This window comes from Bos indicus x Bos taurus, chromosome 4 (assembly GCF_003369695.1).
Source record: "Bos indicus x Bos taurus breed Angus x Brahman F1 hybrid chromosome 4, Bos_hybrid_MaternalHap_v2.0, whole genome shotgun sequence".
Lineage (NCBI taxonomy): Eukaryota > Metazoa > Chordata > Mammalia > Artiodactyla > Bovidae > Bos > Bos indicus x Bos taurus.
The window spans coordinates 95,933,780-95,960,696 of NC_040079.1; the positions used below are offsets into that span (position 1 = coordinate 95,933,780).

The following is a 26,917-nucleotide window of genomic DNA, read 5'->3' on the forward strand; positions in this document are numbered from 1 at the left end:
ATCAACATACACTACATAATATTATACATCCTTTGCATTGCAAACATTTGTATTCTTTGCATGTCTGTTCCGTAATGGAAACCAAGAAGCCCTTAGAAGCTGGTCAGCAGGGTACGGGGCAAGGATTGTTTCTTTCAGGTGTGTGAACAGTGAGTCTCATAAGGAGATGTTGGTTGCACCTGCCACATGGAGAGTTGCGGCATCGTTGAGGCAGTGCTGCTGTTTCTTCTACATTAGGAACCTTCAGAACCCCACAAGCTGAGGATTGTGTGGCTGCTGCGACTGTCCACATTTGCAATTTTAAATTGTAAATTGGATGTTTCAGTATCAGAGGTTGCCAAAATGTGATTAAACTCTGCTACACAAAGAGTTATAATCTAGAAGTTTTGTTTGGAACTGTAGGGATCTATTAATATTTTCAACTGGTTAAATGAGCATGACTGTATAATACCAGAGTAGTAATTTCTCTTATTAAAAATTTTCAAGCATTCAGAAAATGAGAGAGAATAATACACGGAATCTTCATAGCTCTATCACTTCAATTTAAAAATCATTATGATATCGTATATTAACCTATAGTGGAAAAGAATATGAAAAAGGATATGTCTACCTGAATCACTTTGCTGTACGTCTGAAACTAACACAACATTGTGAATCAACTATATTTCAATAAAAACAATGATTTTGATGCATTTTCATTAGTTATTTTTTTCCTTCTAATTGCCAAATATAATGCAGCAAAACCTAGATTTCATGTCATGTATGCTTTAGTTATACAACTCAGAAAGCAACAACATTTTCTTATGTAGTGACAATGACATCATAACTCTTAATAAAAGTATTTTTGTTATGTCATACCATGTTTATAATCAATTTTCTCTCCTTGCCTATAAAATATACTTTATATTTGGTTTGTTATCTAAACAGGATTCCCCACAATACATTTGGGTGTTATGTATCTTAAATACCTTTGTGTTTGGAGCAGTCCCATTTCCCTATTTTTTCCTTCTACCATTGACTTGTTGCCAAATCTATGTCAGTGTCATTATTGTCAGTGATGTTTTTTCCCCTTAAGAAGTATTTAACATGTTACTTTATTCCTTATATTAAGATATCCTTTAAAGGGACATTAACTTTGGAGGTGAGCAACCTCTTAAAATATCATTACAGTGTACTGATTTTGTAATATGTAGATTCTAACAGATCATTTAGATTATGATTAAAGAAAAGTAAAAGACTGTTATCTCCCATCATTGATGGAAGAAAGAATAATGTGATCGAGATTAAAAGAGTTGCCACATTGTTTACTATTAATCATATACCATAACAAATGTTTTATATATGGCCTGCTCTTTTTAATGCTACTTGTCTGGTTTCTACATTTCTTGAAGACTCTGGCACAAGGGATTCTTACTGAGAAATGTTGGGAAAGAACATTAGAGAATTCTAGACCAAATTTCAGAGTCTTGAATTTTAAAAAAAGGCCCCTTTACATATTTGACTTTGAAATATGCCTCAAAAATGGACTGCAAAATGGGGCGTCTACAGTCAGAGAACATTTAGGCATCTACTTGAATAAGCAAGGACCACCCTTGCGACTGCAATAGTAAGTTGCTACATGACTGATTATTTGGTGAAAACTCCAGAAAATGAATGTAATACTTGGTTTTCTTTCCCCTGGTTATGCTTTGTTATTATTAGTCAACAAAGACTAGTTTATAGTGAATAGCATAAAAGACATAAAACCTGAAAGTGTGCCTTGGCAATAGTAGCCTTTGTAATCCTCAGAACACTATTATGTGGTTACTAAAGTGGAAGTGTTAGTTCTGTGTCCCACTCTTTGTGACCCCACGGACTGTAGCCTGCTAGGCTCCTCTGCCCGTGGAATTCAGGCAAGAATATTGGGGTGGGTTGCCATTTCGCTCCCCCTGAAGATCTTCCCAACCCAGGGATCAAAGCTGGCTCTCCTGCATTGCAGACAGATTCTTTACTGTCTGAGCCACCAGGGAAGCCAGATACTATTATTATTCCCATTTTAAAGGTAAGGAAACTGAGTTAGAAAAACTTTAAGTAATTTCCCCGGTACCACATAATAATAAATAGAGGATTCAGGAACTGAACTGAGGCAATCAAGCTCTTAACCTCACTACTATGCTGTATTGTCTCTTTGAATATATGATGAGCTTATTGCTATCTTTATGTAAACAATAGAAGATAGAGAAATTTCTTCTGACTCTGAAAATTGCAACATTTTATAACCCATGTGGAATTTTAATGTGAGTACTTAAATATTACATATAATTAATAATAACTATGTTCCTTTTATTTTAAAAAGGTCATCGATAACCTTGGTCCTTTGGAACTGATTCTTAATACTCCTAGCCATCATAGAGTTCATCACGGTGAGGAAATTTGATCTTTTCTTCTTCATTTCTTAAAAAAAATGATATTACTTTGTATCATTTCATCACAATTACCCAACCTAGTCACCACATATTTTATAAAGAGGCATTTGCTTCTTCTTTTGTAGCTGGACAAACCTCATCTTCAAAGCAAGGATTGGAGGAAAAAAAGCAAACAAAACAACCAAAAAACCTTTATATGTCTGGCTTTTAGATTTTCCTCTTTGCTTAGATCTCCTCAGATGTAGTGGGAAAAAGAGTTAACCAGACGCTGGAGTACACACTTCATAGAATCTAGGGTTGTCAGTGAAAAGGTATTTTTAGGAATATCATTGTTTCAAAAATATAACTTCCTTTTTTTAAAAAAAACTTAATATTTTGTCTCACAGGCAGAAACCGTTATTGTATAGACAGAAATTTTGCTGGAACTCTTATTATATGGGATAGAATTTTTGGTAAGTAAAAAGTACAAGCATTTAAAAAATTAAATTAACTCCTTAATTCACAGAAAGTCAAAGATCATATCATTATTATTTGTCTTCCAGGGACCTTTGAGGCAGAAAATGAAAAAGTTGTATATGGTCTAACACATCCCATTAATACATTTGAACCTTTCAAGGTGCAGGTAATGTTATTGATTTTATTCTTTCTGAATTGATTACATCTTCTTATACATTTTATATTTGAAAGAAAATTTAGTTACTTAAAGGTAAAAGTACATTACATCGACCTGAAAAACAAACTACTTTAGCTGTAGAAGAATTTGAAAATAACTCTGGCACTCCAAGACTTGAATCAAATTAGGCCGAATAAATTTGAAAACAATTCATTGCCACAATTTTTAAAGATGTCTGTTACCTAGAATTAAAAGAAATAGTTCTAATGAGGTGGATGAAACTGGAGCCTATTATACAGAGTGAAGTAAGCCAGAAGGAAAAACACCAATACAGGATACTAACGCATATATATGGAATTTAGAAAGATGGTAACGATAACCCTGTATACGAGACAGCAAAAGAGACACTGATGTATAGAACAGGATTATGGACTCTGTGGGAGAAGGAGAGGGTGGGAAGATTTGGGAGAATGGCATTGAAACATGTGAAATGTCATGTATGAAACGAGATGCCAGTCCAGGTTCAATGCACGATGCTGGATGCTTGGGGCTGGTGCACTGGGATGACCCAGAGGGATGGTATGGGGAGGGAGGAGGGAGGAGGGTTCAGGATGGGGAACACATGAGAAATAAAGGAATAAAAAGTTAAAAAAAAATAAAATAAAAAAAAATAAAATAAAATAAAAGAAATAGTTCTTTAGCAACATACCTCTCAGAATAGACCTGAAATATATTCGTGTATTCAGAAGGAGTGGTAGTAAAATGTATAATTAAGGCTGATCCCAGAGTAAGAAAAATATTTGCTTCAAGGCTACATGACTCTGGTTAGAAATCCAAGGTGAGGCCTTTGCCCTCCTCTTCTTGGACTGAGGTGTCAAGAGCTATTATGGGTGGGTTAGGTCTGCACATTACCTCACCTGCTAAGACTCTTTGCCCTGGACCAGTTTTCTGTCAGACATGTGGTATTGGTTGTTCGCTGGTCTCAATGGTTGGCACTAGAGAGATGAGGAATGTCTGTGAAGCTCTGATCCGTCAGCAGCAGACCACCGCAAACACTCCCTGGGGTCAGGACTAATAAATGAGAAAAAGATAAGAATACTTGAAAACCTGAAGAGGTCAGTCAATGACAGCTCTGTCCAGGGGACTGGATATACAGCATTTAGAAAGGGAGAAAGTGCAGGTTCATGTTAGGTCTGCTTTACAAACCTACTTCCTCAAAGTTTTTAAAGTTAAAGTAAGAAAATTGACATTTATTGGGCTTTGACTATATGCAGGGCATTACTAACAGCACAAATATTTAACCATTGTTAAAGCTTACTAAGGTTTATCTTCTGTTTAGATCAGTTCAGTCATTCAGTTGTGTCTGACTCTTTGCGACCCCATGGACTGCAGCACACCAGGCCTCCCTGTCCATCACCAACTACCAGAGTTTACACAGACTCATGTCCATTGAGTCGGTGATGCCATCCAACCATCTCATCCTCCGTCGTCACCTTCTCCTCCTGCCTTCAATCTTTCCCAGCATCAGGGTCTTTTCAAATGAGTCAGTTCTTCACATGAGGAGGCCAAAGTATTGGAGTTTGAGCTTCAGCATCAGTCTTTCCAATGAATATTCAGGACTGATTTCTTTTAGGATGGAATGGTTGGATCTCCTTGCAGTCCAAGGGACTCTCAAGAGTCTTCTCCAACACCACAGTTCAAAATCATCAATTCTTTAGCGCTCAGCTTTCTTTATAGTCGAACTCTCACATCCATACATGACCACTGGAAAAACCATAGCCTTGACTAGACGGATCTTTGTTTGCGCAGTGATGTCTCTGCTTTTTAATATGCTGTGTAGGTTGGTCAGAACCTTCCTTCCAAGGAGTAAGTGTCTTTTAATTTCATGGCCGCAATCACCATCTGCAATGATTTTGGAGCCCTCCCAAAATAAAGTCTGTCATTGTTTCCATTGTTTCTCATCTATTTCCCATGAAGTGATGGGACCAGATGCCATGATCTTAGTTTTCTGAATGTTGAGCTTTAAGCCAACTTTTTCACTCTCCACTTTCACTTTCATCAAGAGGCTCTTTAGTTCTTCTTCACTTTCTGCCATAAGGGTGGTGTCATCTGCATACCTGAGGTTATTGATATTTTTCCCGGCAATCTTGATTCCAGCTTGTGCTTCTTCCAGCCCAGGGTTTCTCATGATGTACTCTGCATAGAAGTTAAATAAGCAGGGTGACAATATACAGCCTTGATGTACTCCTTTTCCTCTTTGGAACCAGTCTGTTGTTCCTTGTCCAGTTCTAACTGTTGCTTCCTGACCTGTATACAGGTTTCTCAAGAGGCAGATCAGGTGGCCTGGTATTCCCATCTCTTTCATATCTTCTGTTATCCCTCATATCTTCTGTTAGCCTCAGTTTTTTTTTGTTGTTGTTGTTTTGTTTTGTTTTTTTGGTGGATAAAACAGATTTCCAGGATTTAAATAATTCCTTCAACTATTCACAGTTTGTCAGATTCAAACCTAGAAGTAGAGTGGGTGGGTTGAAGGCCCAGTTCCAAACTTGATTAACTCAATTTTATGGAAAAGGCTGTCATAAATTGACTTCACCTTTCAAATGAAAGGCATTTTTATGTCACCATTCAGAAGAGAAAAGTTGATTATTTCTCTTCTTTCTTCTCAACTAATTGTATTTTTTGTCTCTCTCACTTTCTCACTCTTAGGTGCTACTAAGAATGTGATAGATTTTTTTTTTTTTCAGGAAGATATTAGCAAATATTTCCAGGTAACTTTTAAGAAATATTTCTAGGTACTTTCTTTATAGAACTGAAGTCAAGTTTTGAGATAATAGACTTAGATCCACTTCTTCTTTGGGTGTGGTCTTCTCTTCATAATGTAGAAATTAAAAAGGAAATACAACTTAGTCTCTGTCCTCTATGAGAGAGCCTTTCAAACCTAATGTGCATATGAATCATGGGAGGATCTGATTAAAGGATGGGTTCAGTAGATCTGAATTCCATCCAAGACCCTGTGTTTCTAACAAGCTCCCAGGAGATGCAGACACTGCTGGTTGATGGTGATCCTTTAACTAGCAAGACTTGGGGAGTGTACATATGGAGGAAAAGGGGCTCTTATTCGAGATACAATAAGAGGTTGAAAACTGCATGGCATGAGCTGCACAAGGAATTGGATGATTAGGTTTTGAGGACACAATATTCAGACAATCACAGGTCTTTATGGGCTGCTGCTGAATCTGTGTTCAATAATCCAGGCTTCTGCCCTCAAATAAAATTTCCTTTAGCGTAATAATTGTCAGAACTGTGTCTAAGGCTTAGTCTTCTCATATTCCCTTATATTGTCAGAAATATCAAATCAGGAAATTGTAATAATTAGGTGTTCCTCAACTTACAAAATTGCATATCTACTTTCACTTGTATTGCTCTATGTTTAGCTAATTTTCTCACCTTCCCATCAGAGGATTCGAAAGCAACTTAGAATGGCCCCTGTTAGATAGAGAGGGCTTCTTTTTTCCTCCTTTATTTTTAAGTGTAGATCATTCATTTTGCTTTCCTTTGGGGTCCAGGTATTTCAGGCCATTGGCAAAGAAATAAGTGAGAAAGTGCTCCTTATTTAAAAACATTACCATGTATTTCTCACGGCTTGTGTCTAGAATGATAGTAATACAATTGCAGTCAGTTTTTAAAATAGCAAAACAGGTAAGTGTATTAATGTGTGTCATGCCATTAATTTTCTGTATTATTATTTTATTACAAAGCCTCAACTAAATCCTGCATTGTTCCTTAATTGCTTTAGATTCCTTATTGTAATATTTCAAGTAATTTTAAAAGCCATTTTTATAATGTTAGCAGTTTAAATTCTGTAAGAGATCATGAAAATACACATGAGACCACAAAGTCTGATAGAACCAAAACTTCTTTCTGCATTAATTTATTACTACACTTATAACAGAACTCATTTTTAGAGTTTATAGCTGATGCCCAATATCTAGGACTATTTTTAATTCTATGATGCATTATTATAACATGTGTGGTATATATAGCTAATTATCATGAGTACTTGTCATGCATTTGCATACTTTAACTTTATACCTATCAAGTGTATTTTATTTAAAGAATGTGAATTGCTGCTATAAGGCTCAAGGTAAACTTTTGACTCAGTAAACTTTTTTCTTATTACAGAATATGAAAAATACTTACAAATCTACCCTCAGAAATGACACTGAAATTTTTTTCTTAATGTGATATGTTCACCTATAATTCAATATAGTAAATAAAATTCTTTTAAAAATATATAGTGGATATGCATATTTATATGATTCTAGTTCAACTTTCACAACTGTTTAGCAAGTCTAGAAAAGATGTCATTCGACATGGCTTGTTGAGTGCGCATGCTGCTAGTTAATACCATTGGAAGTAAAGTCTCTGAACTCATTTTTGTATTCTTTGTTGATTTTCTAAACCTTTGCCATATTTTAAAATTTCAGATTTTGTGGAGTTTCAGAAATATTGATAAGAATACATATAAGCATAAAGGTATACAGAATGCATAGAATAAATTTCAATTTATAACACAATTGCATATTAATCATCATTAGCAAATTATATATAACTATATATTAAAGAATAATTTATAAATTGCATTATACAATAAAATAAAACATATGACTTAACATATGTAACCTTTTTGTTATAGGTTTTCCTTATCTCAAATGAATTATATTTTTATTCTTCTAGTTCCATCATTTAGTTAACATATGGACTACATTCTGGGCCACGCCTGGGTTCTTCAATAAGTTTTCTGTCATATTTAAAGGACCAGGATGGAGTCCAGGTAAACCCAGACTTGGACTGATTGAAGAAATCCCAGAGGTAAATAGTGTTCATGAATTTAACGATGGCAAAGATTAATTTCCTATTGTCAGGTCTTCAGCCAGCCTGTAATTCATGCTGACTTCATGCATATCTGAAAAAAGATGTTTCCTGAGGCAGATGCAGTCACGCAATGTGTAACTTAATGAGTGGACACCACCTAGGGGCCAATAAGAGGGGTGCCGTCTCCCAGACTGATGCTGCCTCTTCCTAGGGAGCATGGTTTGGGGCAGAGCACCAGAGACTGGTTTTCTTGGCTCAAACCCACAGCCGAGAGCCTTTGTGTACTGCAGAAACCACACAGACACTTGTGGGTCCATCACAGAACCTAGAATGCGAGAGATGGAGGGAGCCTTTTGGATGATTCTGTCCAGTCTTCATTTGTCCATGAAAGATTGAGATCTCCAGAATTGAAGGTCTAAAGGCACACCAAAATGATGTGGTTATTGGATTAGACCACAACTTTATTCATTTCATCGTGGAGTAGTAGCATTAAATGCAGAAATCCGTTAAAACTAAAACATTAAGCAAAGTGGAGATGTAAAACATAGAAATCCAAATGAAAAATTCAGTTTCAATATGGAATTCCTCTGATGAAAAAGGAATTTCTTTCCATCATTTAGTGTATATATTTTGACTGCTTATCAAGATAACTGTCATTAATAGTAATACAAAAACAATAAGCTACTCTTGATTTCAGAGATAATTATAAGAGTTAGCCAGTATTTCAAGGAAATGAAAATCATATGTTTTATTTGAATATGTTATTTTTCAAAAATCTCGATTTAAATAAAGATGTTTTCTCTTGCAGTTACAAAAGCTGCTGTGTTGGAATTTCCCAGACACCTGGTTATGTTCACAGCTAGTTATAGAACAACATTCTGAATTGATATAGGTGAAAATAGTTTGCTTATTTCAGCTCCAGAGAGTCTAGTCAGCTATGGCTCATTTATTATTTTCCTTTTTTTCAATAGATAATTCTAAGTGAATATTTTAAAGCCATATTGATGCCTAAATATGCATTATAAGGATAGGAATATAGTGTTTCTGGGAAACTGTAGTCTGGGAAAGTTGTTTTCAATACGACAGTGTTTCTCTTTGAAGCAAGATTATTTCCACTACTCCAAATCACCTTCCATTTTCATCTTTTGCTATACTTCGATGTATAATCATGGACATATTTTAATATTTCATATAACATGTTCATTTTTTATGTTAATCATCAGTATCAATTCTTAGACTTCTCTATATAAAGCAGACAAGATTAGACTCATAATGTTTCTTAAACGAGAAACAAGTCTTCTAATTTTTACATTTTTTCCTATCTGAAGTAATAAACATGAGTTGTTTCAAGGGTCTAAAAAAAAAAGCAAAATCTTTCATTTTTTTTTCATATCTCCTCTTCACTTAGTGTGAATTTCAGTGAGCTAGACAATAGAGCAATATCATGGAAAAGTTTTTTTCTATCTTCCTAGGTCGAGGGGAAAGAAATTCCTTTCTCATCATCGGCCTCTCAGCTATTGAAGATATATGTACTGGTACAGTTTGCTCTGATGCTGGCATTTTATGAAGAGACCTTTGCAGATAAAGCTGTAAGTAGTGCTAATTTTAAATAGAGTGTGGAAAAATTATCTGTCACTCTGAAAATGAAAATAAGCTCTCTTTTCTCCCTGTGCTGTGTTCTTTTCTGTAGTTTTTTTGAATTTTTGCAGTGTCTCACATTTAAACAGGTAAATGAATTCATCTACAATCAGTTTAATTAATTGAGCCAATTATATACAAAATATTTCTGTATAAAGTGTCCATCAAATAGTAAATTTTATTAATCTAAATGGAAAGTAGGAAATGATTTGCCAGAAATAAATTCTTCAACAATTATAAGGAAAGTATTTCAGAAGTTAGAATTAAATGTTTTGGGGAAAGTGGACTTTACATCAATTTCAACATGCTTATCTTCAGTTAGAGAATACCCTGATAACTTGAATTTAGGGGATTTGCAATGTATGATGAAGTTTATTTATTGTGTTCTTTCTAAATATTCAAAATATTCAGTTTGCCTTACTCAAGCATAAGAGCCCTGGACCAGGATTTAGAATCTGGATTCTGATTTAGGCATTACCACCTGGGGAATCATTTTTTGGCCAAATAAGAACACCCTCACTGCCTACATCTTGAAGAAAACAAAAATAGCATACTGTATATAACAATGCCCTATAAACTATAAACAGATAAAAACAAAAGTATTTTTAAATATTGTTTTGTATCATAGATGTATTCACAGTATGCTTTTTTTTTCAAAAAATAGTTAAAATATTTCAAGTACATAAATTATAGTAAAGTAACTAGGTTGGAGACTTCCCCCATGACTCAGAGGTAAAGAATCTGCCTTTACTGTAGAAGACACAGGAGACACAAGTTCGATCCCTGGGTGGGGAAGATCCCCTGGAGGGTGGCATGGCAACCCACTCCAATATTCTTGCTTGGAGAGACCCATGGACAGAGGAGCCTGGTGGGCCACAGTCCATGGGGTCACAAAGAGTCGGATACACCTGAAGCGACTGAGCACGCATGCACAGCTAGGTTGGAAATAGGTGAAATTGAAAGTAGAATGATGGAAGAATGGAAAATCGGTGTCTTTGACTTTGTTACCAAGTAAATACATACCTCAGAACAGAACCTCACTGAGTTAAGAATGTTGAGGACTCATTCCTCAATGTTGAGGACTCAGTGAGGACTCATTCATAGCTCTGTATGAATAACAGTTAGTTAGGCTCTAAAGAAACAAGAAAAAGGCGATTTCCATTTTCAGCAAAGTGGGTTAGATACACCGACATCTTTTTAAGCTGTATCGAACACCTAAAATTGCTGACAAAATGTGATTTTTAAGAAAACTCTTTACACTACATAGATGAGTTGGCAAAAAATTTGAGGTACTCCTTAGAGGCTGAAAATGTTGAGAAAATGCAAATTCAATGAGGTGCTATTTCTGACCTGACTGCTGTTCCAGGCACTGAATAGTCACTGTTGGTCAGTTCCTTAAGGGACCCGAAACAAAGCTGAGAGTCTACATGGGTAGAAAATCAGTTATAGAATTTCAAGTAAAACAACTGAAAGCAAAAAAAAAAAACACTCTTAGTGAAGGGATGGAGAGGAGGATGAGGAAAAGAAACATAAGACAGAAACTTGCCCTTACTGGGCTTGGCTCTGAGGAGGCAAAAAAAAGTCTTCCCTGTGATTGTTTAGCTACAAACCATCTCTCACTCAAATATGCATTCAGGATTTGCACTAATCATTAGTTTATAAACCTAAACTAAATACATAGTTTGGTGTCAGATGAGGACTCATGTTTAAAAGATTCATGTTCAAATCATGCTTAGAGCAGTCCTCTCAAACACAAGTCTCAGCGTAGTCCCCTAACATAGAGATAAAAAGCACAGAAACACACTAGGAGAAAGCCATCATGGCAAAGCACTTAGCAGAAATAACAAAGGGGTTAATAGATTTTGAAAATAAAATCAATTAAAACATGAATTAAGTAAATTTAACATGTTTGAAGATGCAAAGTTGAAATTAAAAAGAAATTCGAAATTATGGAAAATCAAGATACAATGATAAAGCACATTTAGAAATAATCAAATTAAACTTCTAGAACACAAAAATACAGTGGACATGAGGAGGTCAACGACTTCATTGACAGTTTGCTGCTGCTCCTAAATTGCTTCAGTTGTGTCTGACTCTGCGACCTGTGGACGATAGCCCACCAAGGCTCCTCTGTTCATGGGATCCTCCAGGCAAGAATACTGGATTGCCATGCCCTCCTCCAGGGAATCTTCCCAACCCAGGGATCGAACCCAGGTCTCCCGCACTGTAGGTGGATTTTTTACCTTCTGAGCCACCAGGGAAGTCCACAAATACTGAAGTGAGTAGCCTTCTCCAGGGGATCTTCCTGACCCAGGAGTCAAACCAGGGTCTCCTGCATTGCAGGTGGATTCTTTACCAGCTGAGCTACTAGGGAAACCCCACTTTACCATAACGTCACCTGAAGACTACTAAAGAGAGAATTAGTGCATTAAAAGAGAAAAAAAAAAATATATATATATATATAATACAGAGCTAACAGACAATGATATAAAAATAACTAATAGAAATTATCTTTAGACATAAAAAATAGTGTGAAAAAGTCTAAGAAAACGTAAAAATCAAGAAATATGAATTCAAATTTGCATATGAATACAAATGGGATTAGCGGGCAGTGAATTAAGGCAAGATTAATCACTTTTTTCAAAGATTATTGACAGATATCAGTCTATTCATGAGAGCTCCATAATAGAAGTTGATAAATAAGATATGCAGAAAAATTAGTCTAGTATAAGGTTATGTTAAAATAACTTTAATATATAAAGGCTTCCCTGGTGGCTCAGATGGTAAAGAATCTGCCTGCAATGCAGGAGACCTGGGTTCAATCCCTGACTTGGAAAGATCCCCTTGGAGGATGGTATGGAAACCCACTCTAGTATTCTTGTCTGGAGAATTCTATAGACAGAGGAGTCTGGCAAGCTACAGTCCACCGGGTCACAAAGAGTCTGTTCTAAGGAACAGAATATCCAATTAAATGCAGCTTAAATAAAACTGAAAATTCAGAGTCGAGTATTTCGAGGATTGATTAGTTTAGCAGTTCAAACATGCAGAGTTTCCAAAAGGCTTCTCTACAGTTCTCTGGACTTTCATCATCACAATTACAGCAATTCTGGGCATCCTGTCCTGACAGTGACACCAAAGGCAGCAAGTAGTTTCTTAGAAATTTCTTTTAAGAAAGAGAGGGGAAAAATTCCAGAGTATTTCTCAGCAAATGTCCTTTCATGTCTCTTTGTTCAGGACGAATTCATATGCCCACACTGAAACAATAACTAACACCAGGTCATGAATTAACCATGAATATATCATATGAATAAATCATATTAAATCATATCGTAATTCAAGCCCTGGGGATAAAGGGTTCACTTTCTTGCTGAGCATATCCCTTCCTTATACCTGGATAAAATCAGCATAGTATTAATACAGAAGAAATGGGGGATATTTTCTGATTGGACAAATAACTGTATGTCACAGTGTATCTGGCTAAATAAAATAGATTTACAGAAAGTTATTACAGAGACTACTGGATAACCTTGAAGAAAGCCATTTTAATTTTAAACATTATTTAAAGACTTTAATGATCCATGTATGTTTGTGTGTTTTTTGCATTTGAAATTAATAACCCGATATTCCTACACACAGTGACTCCAATTTTGGACAACAGACAAGTTCACTTGTGCTCTCACTCCATGTATAACTTAAAAAAAAAAAAAAAAACTACAGAAAGGACTTCCCTGATTTTAGCAGAAAACAATGATTTCATTTCTAGTTTCCATTCTATGAACTTAAAATAAGAAATAGGATACAGTGTGACCAGAAATGCTTTGGAAATATCATGATAGGAAATATACTGGTTTACTCTTTGCTGGTTCATATATGTGCTACACTAATGAAATCAGTTCCACATTGTAGCAAGTTCATTTTTCTTTAGCTTCAAAAAAAAAAACAAGATTTGAAGCCGACAATTTATTTCAGGAGCAAAGGTTTCTTAAAAGCAGCATGAATTACATTACTCTGAGCAATGCGTGTGTTGATGTCAAACTACCATACTGGTTAGACTTATTAATTGCTTCACCTAGGGCCTCATAATCATGTCTTCAAGTATTACATAATTATCCCATCACTGATTACTTTGTAATTTTAACTTGTTCACCTACATTATGATTAAAATATATGTGCATTAATGGAGGTTAGATAATTGAGTAACACCAGGAAAAAAGCTGCATCATCTATATCTAAATATCTATCTAACTTTTGATATACTGATCAATACTTAGTACAGTTGGCATTATTGAATTTTTAGACTAAATATAGTCTCAAAATAAATTAACCTAATTCACAGAAATAAAAATGAAGATTTATCCATTTTGACTTTGCAAGAGAGGCCTTAATATTAAGTTCACCAAGAGAATTTGAATGTCTAGGCGTGCATGAGTGCTACTTAGGTTAAAATGTAGCCAGACAGGGTGTATATTACAATATGTAACTCATAGCATGGTATTCGCAAGATGGTAAAAAACTGTATGAGAAACTGATGTAGATATGTCGACAAATAGAAATATCAAGTGATGAAATCCTTTTCAGATTGAAATTAGAGTTGGAGACAGCTTCATCCTTGACACAAATTAATTTTGAAAAGTGCATTTGCTTATTTCCCACACATGTTTTCCTTTGCTAAAAACATGCTGTGCAACTAGTGGGGAAAAAGTTTGCTTATTTGCAAAATTCTATAGTGCCTTTGTAGTCTCAGAGATGTTTAAAAGCATCTGAAGACGTTAAAATCCAACAGAAATATTTTTTTTTTCCAGATTGACTGTAGCCAATAATCACACAGAAAAAGTTGTGGCTGACTTGTAATTGCGGACCCTGCTGTAGTCTGACAGCCCTTTCTGTTTACGCATATACCAGAGTAGATAAATACTTACTTGTTTAATGTACGCAAGTTCTGCATAAATAACTCTGAGAGTCAAAAAAGCAATTTGATGGCCGCCAGAAAGACGTAAAAAGGCACATTCCTTTCTCACTGAAATTTGCAGTGCATACATTTAAATATATATTGTTTAGTTTAGTGATATGACCCACGATCTTTCATGTTGATTTTACTTTAGTAATGCTTGGGAAATCAATTCCTAAGCTGCCAGGGTTCACTGCATGGGGTGATGTCATGGATATGGGTTTGAAATGGAAATATGGATGCACTAGCATGTTTCCAAAGTAAAACTTTAAAGGCAATGCTATCCTTTTCAAATAATAGACTCAAAACAGTTTGACTATTTAATAAGGTTTTATAACAGAATATGGGCTTCCCTGGTGGCTCAGATGGTAAAGAATCTGCCTGTAGTGCAGGAGACCCAGGTTCATCCCCTGAATGGGAAGATTGGGAAGCCCAATTGGGAAGATCCCTTGGAGAAGGAAATGGCTACTTACTCCACTATTCTTGCCTGGAGAATCCCATGGACAGAGGAGTCTAGTGGATGACAGTTCATGAGTTGCAAAGAGTTGGACAGGACTGAGCAACTAACACTTTCACATAATAGAATGTATAGTAAAATTAGTGCAGATATGTCTAACACAAATTATTTAGTGATACATTTCAAGTTAATGAGGCATTTGAGATTATTCATGTAAATTTGGAAACAGGTTTTTATAGTCCTCAATTCCCCTGAATGCTATACTCTGTAAAACATTATGGGCACTAAAATTTTGCAACCAGTACTTTCATATTGACAAGTTTTAACAGATCCTTAGAAAAAAAAATCAATATATCTAGTTGTACTGTCATAATAGAGAGTGTCACTTGCTGAGATTAGATCTAATTTAGGACCTATGTGAAACCTCTCCAGTCAATATTCCACACATACTGTTTTCCTCCAGGGCAGCCTACTGGGATTTAATTTAATTTCCTAAAGTTTTTAGGTGGTAACTGAAGTAACATGAAAAAAGAAATGTGAGCTAAATTGAGTATCAATTATAATTTACAGCCATGAAGTGAATGTAATAAATGTGTATTAGTAAAGGGAGGATATTACCAAAGCTACTTGTCCAATAAGCATAGATTTCAGGAACTTAGAAAAGTGATTCCTGTGAATGCCAATGAAAAATATAGTTTTGTCCATTGTATTGAAATATGATAAAGTGGAAAATTGAGAGTTTAAAATGCCTTTTGCATCAAATAATGGAATATTAACTGAAATTAAATACATCTTCATACTATTAGTACTGTCTTAAACTTTGGTCAGTATCAGGCAACTCCTTTAAAAGCTTTCATATAGTAAACACAACCAACCATAAACTGCTTATAATTTGAATTAGTATCTCATTTTGATTTATTAAACCTATCCAGCATTGGAAACTCAAAATCTCGGTGCACAGATTTTGAGGGTCTTAGTTAAAAGTCATCCTCCTGAAAAGGTGGGCTTCCCAGGTGGCGCAATGGTAAAGAATTTGCCTGGGATGCAAGAGACATGGGTTGATCCCTTGGTCGGGGAGATCCCCTGGAGGATGATATAGAAATCCACTCCAGTGTCCTTGCCTGGGAAATCCCATGGACTCTGAGGCCTGGCAGACTACAGTCTATGGGGTTGCAAACAGCTGGACACAGCTGAGTGAGCATCCTGAAAGGAAGTTTGCCTCTCTGAGACTGTCTTTTAAAGTCTTTGTTATCTTTTGTATTTTGGGAAAGAACTAAAAGGTGTATAACTGATATTTCTATTTATTTCTTAGTGAAAAGATAAAAGTATCCTATCAAGAGTATAGAAAAAGTTGGCATATTGAGTTTAGTGCAATCTTAAAACAAATACTGATAACTTAGAAAGATTCCAGTGACCCCTGGCATAGTTCTAGTGAACATCCAAAAATGATAGTGATAATATTAATGTGAATGTCACTTCCATTGCTTAGTTTGCTCAGCCTTGGACTAATTGCTATTCGTTACTGAGGAAAGACCCTTCCATGTTCTCTACCCACTTCCCCGTGAATCATGACGTGGTTCATTCTGCTGGTGGCAACTTGCACTAGAGCTGGCCCTGCTGTGAGCCCTGGGTGTTGTGGATTCTAGTTCTCTTTTAGCCTTTGATAGTCTCCTCATATATGCATGAGCTGATATACGAGACCTGATGTGCACCCTCTGCAGATGAAGAGAGTTCTGACTATGCAGCTGTCTCCTCTTTGGTCCTGTCTACCAAACAGTCCCTTATGGCTCAGACGGTAAAGAGTCTGCCTGCAGTGCAGGTGACACAGTTTCAGTAGGATCGGGAAGATTCCCTAGGGAAGAGAATGGCTACCCATTCAAGTTCTCTTGCCTGTAAAGTCCTATAGATAGAGGAGCCTGGAGGGCTGCAGTCCATGGGGTCGCAAAGAATCAGACACGACTGAGTGACTAACTTTTTCTTCCAAACAATAGCCTCCTTGGGCTTCTCCAAAACCCCAGCTCTCTCTCCTCAAATCAGGAGGTCTACCAGGTCCCTCTGAGTTCCCTCTGGGCTGCAGCCTAGAAGCTCTCTCAAGGTAGTAAACTGGGGCAATAGTAGGGGTTCATGCCTTTTGTATCCCATTTCCCTGGAATCGCTGATCTTTGTTGCCTAATATCCAGGGTCTTGAAAATGATTGCTTTGTTGATATATTGTTTATTTTGTTTTCAAGTGGAAGGGAAAATCCATCCTTGTTTCTCTATTTATTTCAGTGCACATTCATTTTTTCTTAACAGAGTAGAATCATAGCTTAATATATAATTGAAAATAATTATTCAAGTTATGTAAAATTTTTTAAATAAAATTTTTGCTTTTACTTCTTACATGTTTTTGTAGAAAGTCACTAACTCCATATAAATTAATTGCTTCTTAAGTGCATTTGTTATACATTTTAGGCAATATATTTTCACCTTTGATATATATTTATTTTGCTTGCTTCTAGTTTGAAATTATAAAAAATGTTCATTCTAATCAATTATCTTTATGTATACTTCAATAGTAACCAAAAGTTCTGAAAATGTAGAAGAAAACAATATGGTCAGTATTGATTTTTTTATATGTATATTTTTTATATTATTTTTTAACTTTACAATATTGTATTGGTTTTGCCATATATCAAAATGAATCTGCCATGGGTATACACATGTATTGATTTTTTAAAAATAAAACAGGATTTTATTTTGATATAGATTATTTAGATTCATGTAGAATTACAAATTGCTTTATGGCATCACCTTGAGTTCTGCTCCTGTGTCTATGCTGTAATTCTGGGAAGCATCTTCAAGCCTTCAGGTTTCAGCTCAGGGTATCTAAAAGGATGAGGGTGAGATGGTTGAATGGCATCACCAACTCAATGGTCTGAGCAAACTACGGGAGATAGTAAAGGATGGGGAGGGAAGCCAGGCATGTTGCAGCCCATGGGGTTGCAAAGAGTCAGACATGACTTAGTGACGGAACAATAACTTCAGTCTAAAAGAAGCCAGTAGAGTCATGGGGATGATGAGGTAGCGGAACAGGTATGCCTCCAACCAAATTTTCTTCCTTCACATCAGAGGTAACGAACATTTAAATATTAGGGAATTTTTTACCTTATTTTTACAGATGTTTGGGAAGATGAGCACTCTGGATCAAAATAATGATTTTAGTAGACTTTTTCAGACACCTTACAGTGAAACTCCTAAAAATATACCACCGTGATATAATAAAATGAAGACATTTTCATCTCTAAATCCATAGGATTATGGAAAATATTATCAAATTATCTTTGACAATAAACTTCTAAAAAAAGAATTTATATAGAAGATTACTATTATTTGAGGACGTAGTGTGTGGGTCTGATATCTCCCTTTGTGAGGTTTGTTGTGTGGGAAAATATAAAAGGTCATTGTGTTGATCACTAGAATTTTTCCATGAACGAGTAAGACAATAATATCTCCATTCAAGAAGAAAACGTCTTTCTTCCGTATATCCCTATGGGTAAGGAAGGACTCTCACACTTTCATTAATTGTTAAAGCAACAAGCATGTAATTTTTGCATTCCTATGTAGTTAATGTTGCCTTATGAGTATTTTTTTTTCTCATCTACTTAAAGTAGAAGGGAAGTAATGTTCTTCAGGCACAAATGCATGGATGGTGATTCCTATACCAGGAAACCTAAAGAAATAAGAGCTACCAAACTGCTTGGGATTTGAAAGATAATTTTAAAGGAGAAAAATTAATTCCTTGATTCATAAGCTTTTTATAGTTATGGACTTCCTTATTTTTGTGATAAAGACTTATATTCAATGCTTAATTTTAATTCCATTTTAGCATTCGATGAGAGTGATCTTCTACATGAAAGATATACTAGCAGTAAATTGTGTGAGATGGTGGTAAGCCCAATGAAAAATGAAATTGTACTGTTCTAAAAAAATTAACAAGCTTCATGTCGTTTCACCTCTTGTTTAAAACACAGGAGGCTAAGTATTTACAGTGATCAAAGTCTATAAAGTCTATTCTGTTTTTTTGCTTTAGTGTAGCTGGACTGTTGTCCAGCCAGCAGGCATTAGTATGGTTTCTGGGGCTGGGATTCTGACTTTCCTGCTCACCCTCGTAAACGCCTGTTTACCACAGTGTCTAGCAAAGGCTCAATACATATTCATACAATGAATCTGTGGAAATCAGAGAATGTCTCCTGCATTGGCAGGCGGTTTCTCTCCACTAGTGCTCCCTGGGAAGCCCCAACAAAGGATATTATATGGAAAAATGTAAAAGTTCTATAGAAAGATGGACTCTTTAAGGAAACATGTGCTCTACATTGAATTCCTTTTTTGAGTAATCTGTTTCCTTTAAACTGAGATTCAGGATGGTTTTTTTCTTTATGAAATTAAATATAGAAATATTAAAGCAGTCAATGTTTTAAATATTTAACACAAATATTTAGTATATTAATATTAAATTGTTAATCAAAAAACTGAATTTTTTAATTTTAAGGAACTAATATATTTATATGAAGTTAAATATTTAATGTTTTAATATTAAACTACTTATTAGGTCAGTTAGAATTATATTAAAGTTATGAATAATAAACACATATGTAAAATGTTCAATCATTTGGTCAGTCACTCAACAAACATATTATTGATGTTATAAAAATACAACAGAATAAAGTTATAGATTAATATGGAGAATTACTATTTTACATAGGGTGAACAAGGATATGTGATAGTTACCTGAATGAAATAAAGGAATAAACCTTAAGGATCACTGGAGGAAGTCATTTTAAGCCTAAGAAACTGTAGAGGAAATAGATTTGAGTGGGAAGTCTATCATATTCAAGGAAGAGCAGAATTTCTGATATAGCTTAAGAGTGAAAGACAGAATTATTCAGGGGTGATATGATAATAGTGGGTATGTTGTATAGAGGCGAGAGTAAAGACTGAGCTTTATTCAGAGTGAGATTTGAAGCCTGTGGGGGATTTAGAATATAAGAATGATATAACATGACTTACGTTTTTGAAGAGATAACTCTGGCTACATACTCAGGGTGGGAAGCCAGGATAGGTGGACACACACTTAGAATTAGAGAGGCCAGTCAGGAGGGTGTTTTAATTGTGTGTATGAGCAAATGAAAAACTGGAGGTGCCACCCTCAAACGAAGAGAAGCAGGAAGAGTGGGGAATGGAAGAGGAACTCAAATACAGGGTTGTAATCAGGCTAAATTTCAGGTACTTAGAAGCCAGTAGAGGCTTGACAAGGCAGGCAGATAGTCATATTAAGTTGGTTTTCACACCAACACCATTAGCCAGGATGCAATTTACAAAAAGAGGAGTTCTTTATCATTTTTTAGCCCAGGGATCATAAATTCCCTTACCAAAACAAAAAATATATTTTGTTCTGTCTCTTAATTTCCTGTGATATTTGGAAGAGCTGATTAACCTTTTATTTGTGCTTCCTTATCATACTGTAATTAATTAAGATTAGCTTGAGTGCTATTTGGAAAATTAGTAAAGCCTAACTATAATAGCATTGATACTTATCATGACCATTAGTTGACTTCTTACTTTATGCCAAGCCCTCTTCCAAACTCATATTTTGTTTGAAATGTACTGATCACTTAACACAGCTTAGAAATGCTGAAAAATCTGACCGTGTTTACATGGCTAATAGGTTCAAATAATTTCAAACCCTGCATTCTTTTAGAGCATTTAAAATCATGCTACAGGTGTGAGGCATAAATCATTTCTCCCTTCCATATGAATTTTTTCCTAAAAGATCAAAAAGAAGCAGTAATGATACGCTAAATCGCTTCAGTCGTGTCCCACTCTTTGTGACCCTATGGACGGTAGCCTGCCAGGCTCCTCTGTCCATGGGATTTTCCAAGCAAGAATACTGGAGTGGGTTGCCACTTTCTTCTCCTATATATATATATATATATAGGAGAAGAATATATATATTATGTCCATATACGTGTGTGTGTGTGTGTGTGTGTGTATTATTGTTTATTACTAAGTTGTATCCAACTCTTAAGACCCCATGGACTGTAGCCTGCCAGGCTCTTCTACTCATGGGGTTTCCCAGCAAGAATACAGAAGAATACTTCTTCAATAATGGTAATAAGAAGCATGTTTTTAGAAACAAAATATTCCCCTTAAGCCAACATTCCCTGATTGCTCAGTGGTAAAGAATCTGAGTCTCCTGCAATGCAGGAGACTCAGGAGACATGGGTTTAATTCCTGGGTCAGGAAGAACCCCTAGAGGAGGAAATGGCAATCCACTCCAGTACTCTTGTCTGGAAAATCCCATGGACAGAGGAGCCTGGTGGGCTACAGTCCATGGGGTCGCAAAGAATCAGACATGACTGAGCACACACACAATCTGTTCTCTGCTCAAGCACACCTCATTACTTCTACCATGGGGAAAATATTTTGTTTTGCTTTACTGTCCCAGAGAAGCCACGGCTGAATGTCACACACCTAAATAGCATTTTCCTGCTCTCCAACTCTCCACTCAAACGTGGAATTCACCAAATTCTCCTTCCTATATCTGATATCCAGCACTGTCTCCACTTTCCTAAGCATTCCGACACTTTTTATTCAGATCTTTGACAACTCATTAATAGTCTTGTACTGAATTATGGCTCTGGAGGGTTAAATTCCCTTGGCAATTCTGGATGCCATCCTAGGCATATGGAAAGTGACTTGGGAAGTATTAGAAATTGTCCATGAGAGATGGGGCTGATTCAGAAGATGATATGGAACAGAGATACTGGGTGTGAGCAGCAGTGGCAATTGGTACCTTTTGTTTATAACTTTGGACAGATGCTGCTTAGTTGTAAAGTATATATTAGTTAATAATGACTTGACGTTACCTCTAGTTAGGAAAAAGAAAAAGGAGAGTGTTTGATCACTCTATTAGCCAATGAAATACAACCTTTGGTGTTCTTATGAAACATCAATACCATCGGTGAGTAGGGAAGCCGTCCAGTGGCTGGCTGTGTAAACCAACTCCTTGATTCTATTCATCTACTCTCAATCTGAAGCAGTAACCTCCTGGCCCTTTCACGAGTAACTTCAGTATAGACCTCTGCTTCCAATCCCTTTAAGTGTGTTGCTCATATGGATTCTACCACTGTCACACTTTGGGGTCAGTTAGGTCTATTTTGAATTTCAGAGGTAGCATTTATTTCTGCGTGATGGAAAAGTTACTTAATCTTTTAAGTCTCATTTCATTTGCTTTTTCATATTCAAAGCTTATATAATACCTACTCTGCAAGTTTGCTGGGCATATAAAAAGAATTAATGTGTATAAAACACATAGCATGGAAGCTGTAAAACAGTAGATACTCGATAAACATAATTATTAAATTTTTACATGTAAACAAAACATATAATTAATTTGTAATTATGACAGAGAGATATGTGGGTTTTGTTACTGACTCAAAAAAGGACTTTTGACTTACAGGTAGGAATATATAGGTTTCATCAAAGTGTGAGTGGATATGTGTAATCTCTTTCATGTATGTGTTCACACACATAAACACATTCTTCTTTAAATATTTTCTTTATTAAAGGCAGCTTTGGGTTTGAAACAACAAAGAGTGGGCTTATATTTAAAATAACCATTGAAAGGTGGTATTTATTCATAAAAGGTAAGTGATTTCTCCATACGTGGGGATACAGGTGTTTCAAAGAATTATGAAAGTCAAAACTTTAAAGGATTATTAGCAAGAACACTTTAAGCAAAGTATCATTCAGTTCAGTTCAGTTCAGTCGCTCAGTCATGTCCGACTCTTAGCGACCCCATGAATCGCAGCACGCCAGGCCTCCCTGTCCATCACCAACTCCCTGAGTCCACCAAAACTCATGTCCATTGAGTCAGTGATGCCATCCAGCCATGTCATCCTCTGTCGTCCCCTTCTCCTCCTGCCCCCAATCCCTCCCAGCATCAGGGTCTTTTCCAATGAGTCAACTCTTCGCATGAGGTGGCCAAAATACTGGAGTTTCAGCTTTAGCATCAGTGCTTCCAAAGAACACCCAGGACTGGTTGGATCTCTTTGCAGTCCAAGGGACTCTCGAGAATCTTCTCCAACACCACAGTTCAAAAGCATCAATTCTTTGGCTCTCAGCTTTCTTCACAGTCCAACTCTCACATCCATACATGACCACTGGAAAAACCATGGCCTTGACTAGACGGATCTTTGTTGGCAAAGTAATGTCTCTGCTTTTTAATATGCTATCTAAGTTGGTCATAACTTTCCTTCCAAGTAGTAAGTGTCTTTTAATTTCATGGCTGCCATCATTAGAATTGTCTAATTCATTCTTCAAGTGCCCAACAAGATAACTAAATGATATTAGGAAAACCAAAATATTCCTTGTATATTCAACCTTCTTGAAAAATGTCAGTAACAAATGATGCAACATAAAATAAAATGGGGGCTGTTATTCCTGTCAGCTTTAAATTCTAATGCTCACTTGGCTGACCCACCTAAAGAATCCATTGGTCTCTGTGTTTGTTTGACAGGTGCTATCTCAGGTCACTCTCCTTCTGAGGGTTTGCTTCATTATCCTGACCTTGACCTCCATTGGATTTCTTTTGGATCAAAGGTAAAAAGTGAAATTCTTTCATCTTATGTAACTTTGTAATGTGATTTTTAAAATATTTGTGAAATTTTGAAATTCAGCAAACATTGGTTATCAAAAGAATATAGCTGAAACTGCAAATTCACACTTTCATTTTAAATGCAACAGACTAGTGGTTTGTCTGATTTTATATCAAGGGTTAATTATAAATCTAAGCCTTTTAGATGAAATTTAGGTTTTTCAAATATATTAAGAAAACCCACAAAATAAAATGATTAATTTGGCAAAGCATAGAGTATAACTCTGAGTACTTAATAAAATATAAAAAAGATTTTATTATTTTCCTTTGCTATTGAATAGTTCACAATATATGCCTAAATGTATGTATAGTTGTTTCTCGGTATCCATTAGAGATTGGTTCCAGAACCTAGCCCCTCATACCAAAATTTGCAGATGCTCAAGTCCTTCATATAAAATGATGTATTTATGCACAGAACCTATGCACAGGCTGCCATAAATTTAAATCATCTCTACTGCTACTGCTAAGTCACTTCAGTCGTGTCCGACTCTGTGCAACCCCAGAGACGGCAGCCCACCAGGCTTCCCCGTCCCTGGGATTCTCCAGGCAAGAACACCGGAGTGGGTTGCCATTTCTTTCTCCAGTGCATGAAAGTGAAAAGTGAAAGTGAAGTCGCTCAGTCGTGTCCGACTCTCAGTGACCCTATGGACTGTAGCCTTCCAGGCTCCTCCATCCATGGGATTTTCCAGGCAAAAGTACTGGAGTGGAGTGCCATTGCCTTCTCCAAAATCATCTCTAGATCACTTATAATAGCATTTATACTGCATTTATAATACAGTATACATTGTATTAGGTATTATAAGTGAAATCATCTCTAGATCACTTATAATAGCATTTATACTGCATTTATAATACAGTATACATTGTATTAGGTATTATAAGTGAAATCATCTCTAGATCACTTATAATAGCATTTATACTGCATTTATAATACAGTATACATTGTATTAGGTATTATAAGTGAAATCATCTCTAGATCACTTATAATACCTAATACAATGTATACTGCATTATAAATGCAGTATAAATGCTATGTAAATAGTTGCTGGCAGTGGCAAATCCAAGTTTTGTGTTTTGAAACTTTCTAAAATTTTTTTTTAGGTTTATTTATTTATTTTTAATTTTATTTTATTTTTAAACTTTACAATGTTGTATTAGTTTTGCCAAATATCGAAGTGAGTCCGCCACAGGTATACCTGTGTTCCCCATCCTGAACCCTCCTCCCTTCTCCCTCCCCATACCCTCCCTCTGGGTCGTCCCAGTGCACCAGCCCTTAGATGGGTTGAATCTGAGATCCAAAACCCATGATTATGGAGGGCCACCAGTGTATTTAAAGTTGATGTTCTTACCCTCATACAGTACAGTATGAAATATGTATTTATTTTTATCATTTATTTTGTTTGGCTTTTCATCCCTACTTTGTTATACTAGAAATAAAATACATACTGAGCCACAGAAAAGAAAAATAGAAAAACTGAGTCAGAAGACAATCTGAAATAATAACCAGATCCAAAGCATCAGGATCACATTTTAAGGATCACAATTCTATTGTTTGTATATACTTACTAAAATGATCAATCAGCAATATCAACAGTATACTGCTTTTTAATATAGACTTTTTTATTTCCATGGATACAAATAAATAAGCTGAATAGCAGGCTATAGATTTTATTGCAATGTATCCTAGGGTATAGTAAGTTATGGTATATGTTTATATAAATGTCTCCACTGCCTTTGGCCTTATTTAGGAACTTATACTGGATATAGGTATGTCATAGTGGAAAGGAAGTGAAATGTTGAAAATTTTCCTTCGAAACTAAGAACCAGTTAGATATGTCTGTTATTTAATGCTGGGCTGGAAACTGTCAGTGGAGAAATGAAAGAGAAAGAAAGAAAAGGCATAGAGATTTGAAAGGAATTAATAAACTAATTAGAAAATTAATTTATATTAATTAATCTAGAAATCTGAATAGTGAATTAATTAGAAAATCGAAGGAATCTATCGGGAATGTATTCAAATTAATGGATGAATTTAGGGAAAGTTTTAAATAAATTATCAACTATATTTTTACATACTAGAAAATATAAAAAGTTTATGCAAAAGATCAAATATATCAAATACAAGAAAAAAACAGTCCTAAAAAATGAGTAGTATATTTCTAAACCATACTATAAAACTACTGAATATTATGAAAAATAAAGAATTAAAAAATGGAGAGATACTATATTCATAGATTGGAGTACTCAATTTTGTGAAGATTACAATCACAGCAGTTGGTTTACATACTCAGTGCAATTTGACTTAAAATTATAAAAGGTTTCTTTCCTGTAGAATTTGACAGACTCTTTCTAAAATACATGTATATGGAAATGCAAAGGCCTAATAATAGCCAACACAGTCTTGAGATTTTTTTTTAATGGCAGGAGCTGAGCTACTGGCTATCAAGATATATTATAAATCTATAGTAATTAAACATGTTTTATTGGCATAAAGGTTAGAACAGAGAATCTGGAAACAGATCTATGCATATATAAAGACTTGATTTCTGACAAAGTCATCCCTGAAGAGCTATGGGAAAAGGAAAACGCTGTCTTTTCAGCACATGGTCTTAGAAAAATTGGATTTCCACATAGGAATAAGAACAATAAACTTGACAAATAATTCACTCCATAAAAATTAATTCTGGTTTCAGGGGATTGTAGACTTTAAAGTGAGAGGAAAGTCAGTACATATTCCAGCGGATAGCATAGTAGTATATGTCTATTACCTTGGAGTAGGTAAAAATATTGAATGGTCCACAACAATCCATAATATAGATAAAATTGGTGAATTAGGTTATAATAATATTATGAATGTCAGTTCTTCAAAAATTAACCCTTAATAAGGCAGTAAAATGGAGAAGGAAATGGCAACCCACTCCAGTGTTCTTGCCTGGAGAATCCCAGGGGCCGGGGAGCCTGGTGGGCTGCTGTCTATGGGGTCGCACAGAGTCAGACATGACTGAAGCAACTTAGCAGCAGCAGCAGCAGCAAGGCATTAAAAAAAATCAATTTTTGAGGTAGGAAAAGCTGTTTGCAATTTTTTATAAACTTCAAAGATCTTATGTCAAAAATGTCTAAAATTAAAAATATTGACAATACAAGCTGTGAAATGCTTATACTCTGCAGAAGGTGGTTTATATTGGGATACTTAACTTGAAGAATGTTTGAGTATTTCATTAAATTTGGCTGTTCAATCCCAGGTGTATACTAGCCAGTACACCCAAAGGCATATAAAAGAATGT

At 35.5% G+C, this 26,917-nt stretch overlaps 1 protein-coding gene across 5 annotated transcripts in view; it reads left to right on the top strand.

The window, feature by feature from the left end:
• Window positions 1-26,917, top strand: part of AGMO (alkylglycerol monooxygenase) — a 390,090-nt gene that overhangs the window by 177,809 nt on the left and 185,364 nt on the right. For 4 of the 5 annotated variants that reach the window (XM_027540025.1, XM_027540024.1, XM_027540022.1 and 1 more), the window contains 6 exons: window positions 2,336-2,402; window positions 2,792-2,857; window positions 2,948-3,027; window positions 7,756-7,890; window positions 9,366-9,482; window positions 23,496-23,578. In XM_027540025.1, coding sequence (XP_027395826.1) covers window positions 2,336-2,402; window positions 2,792-2,857; window positions 2,948-3,027; window positions 7,756-7,890; window positions 9,366-9,482; window positions 23,496-23,578 — 548 coding nt within the window. The remainder of the gene's footprint in view (window positions 1-2,335; window positions 2,403-2,791; window positions 2,858-2,947; window positions 3,028-7,755; window positions 7,891-9,365; window positions 9,483-23,495; window positions 23,579-26,917) is intronic. The other variant, XM_027540026.1, reaches the window with a different exon arrangement.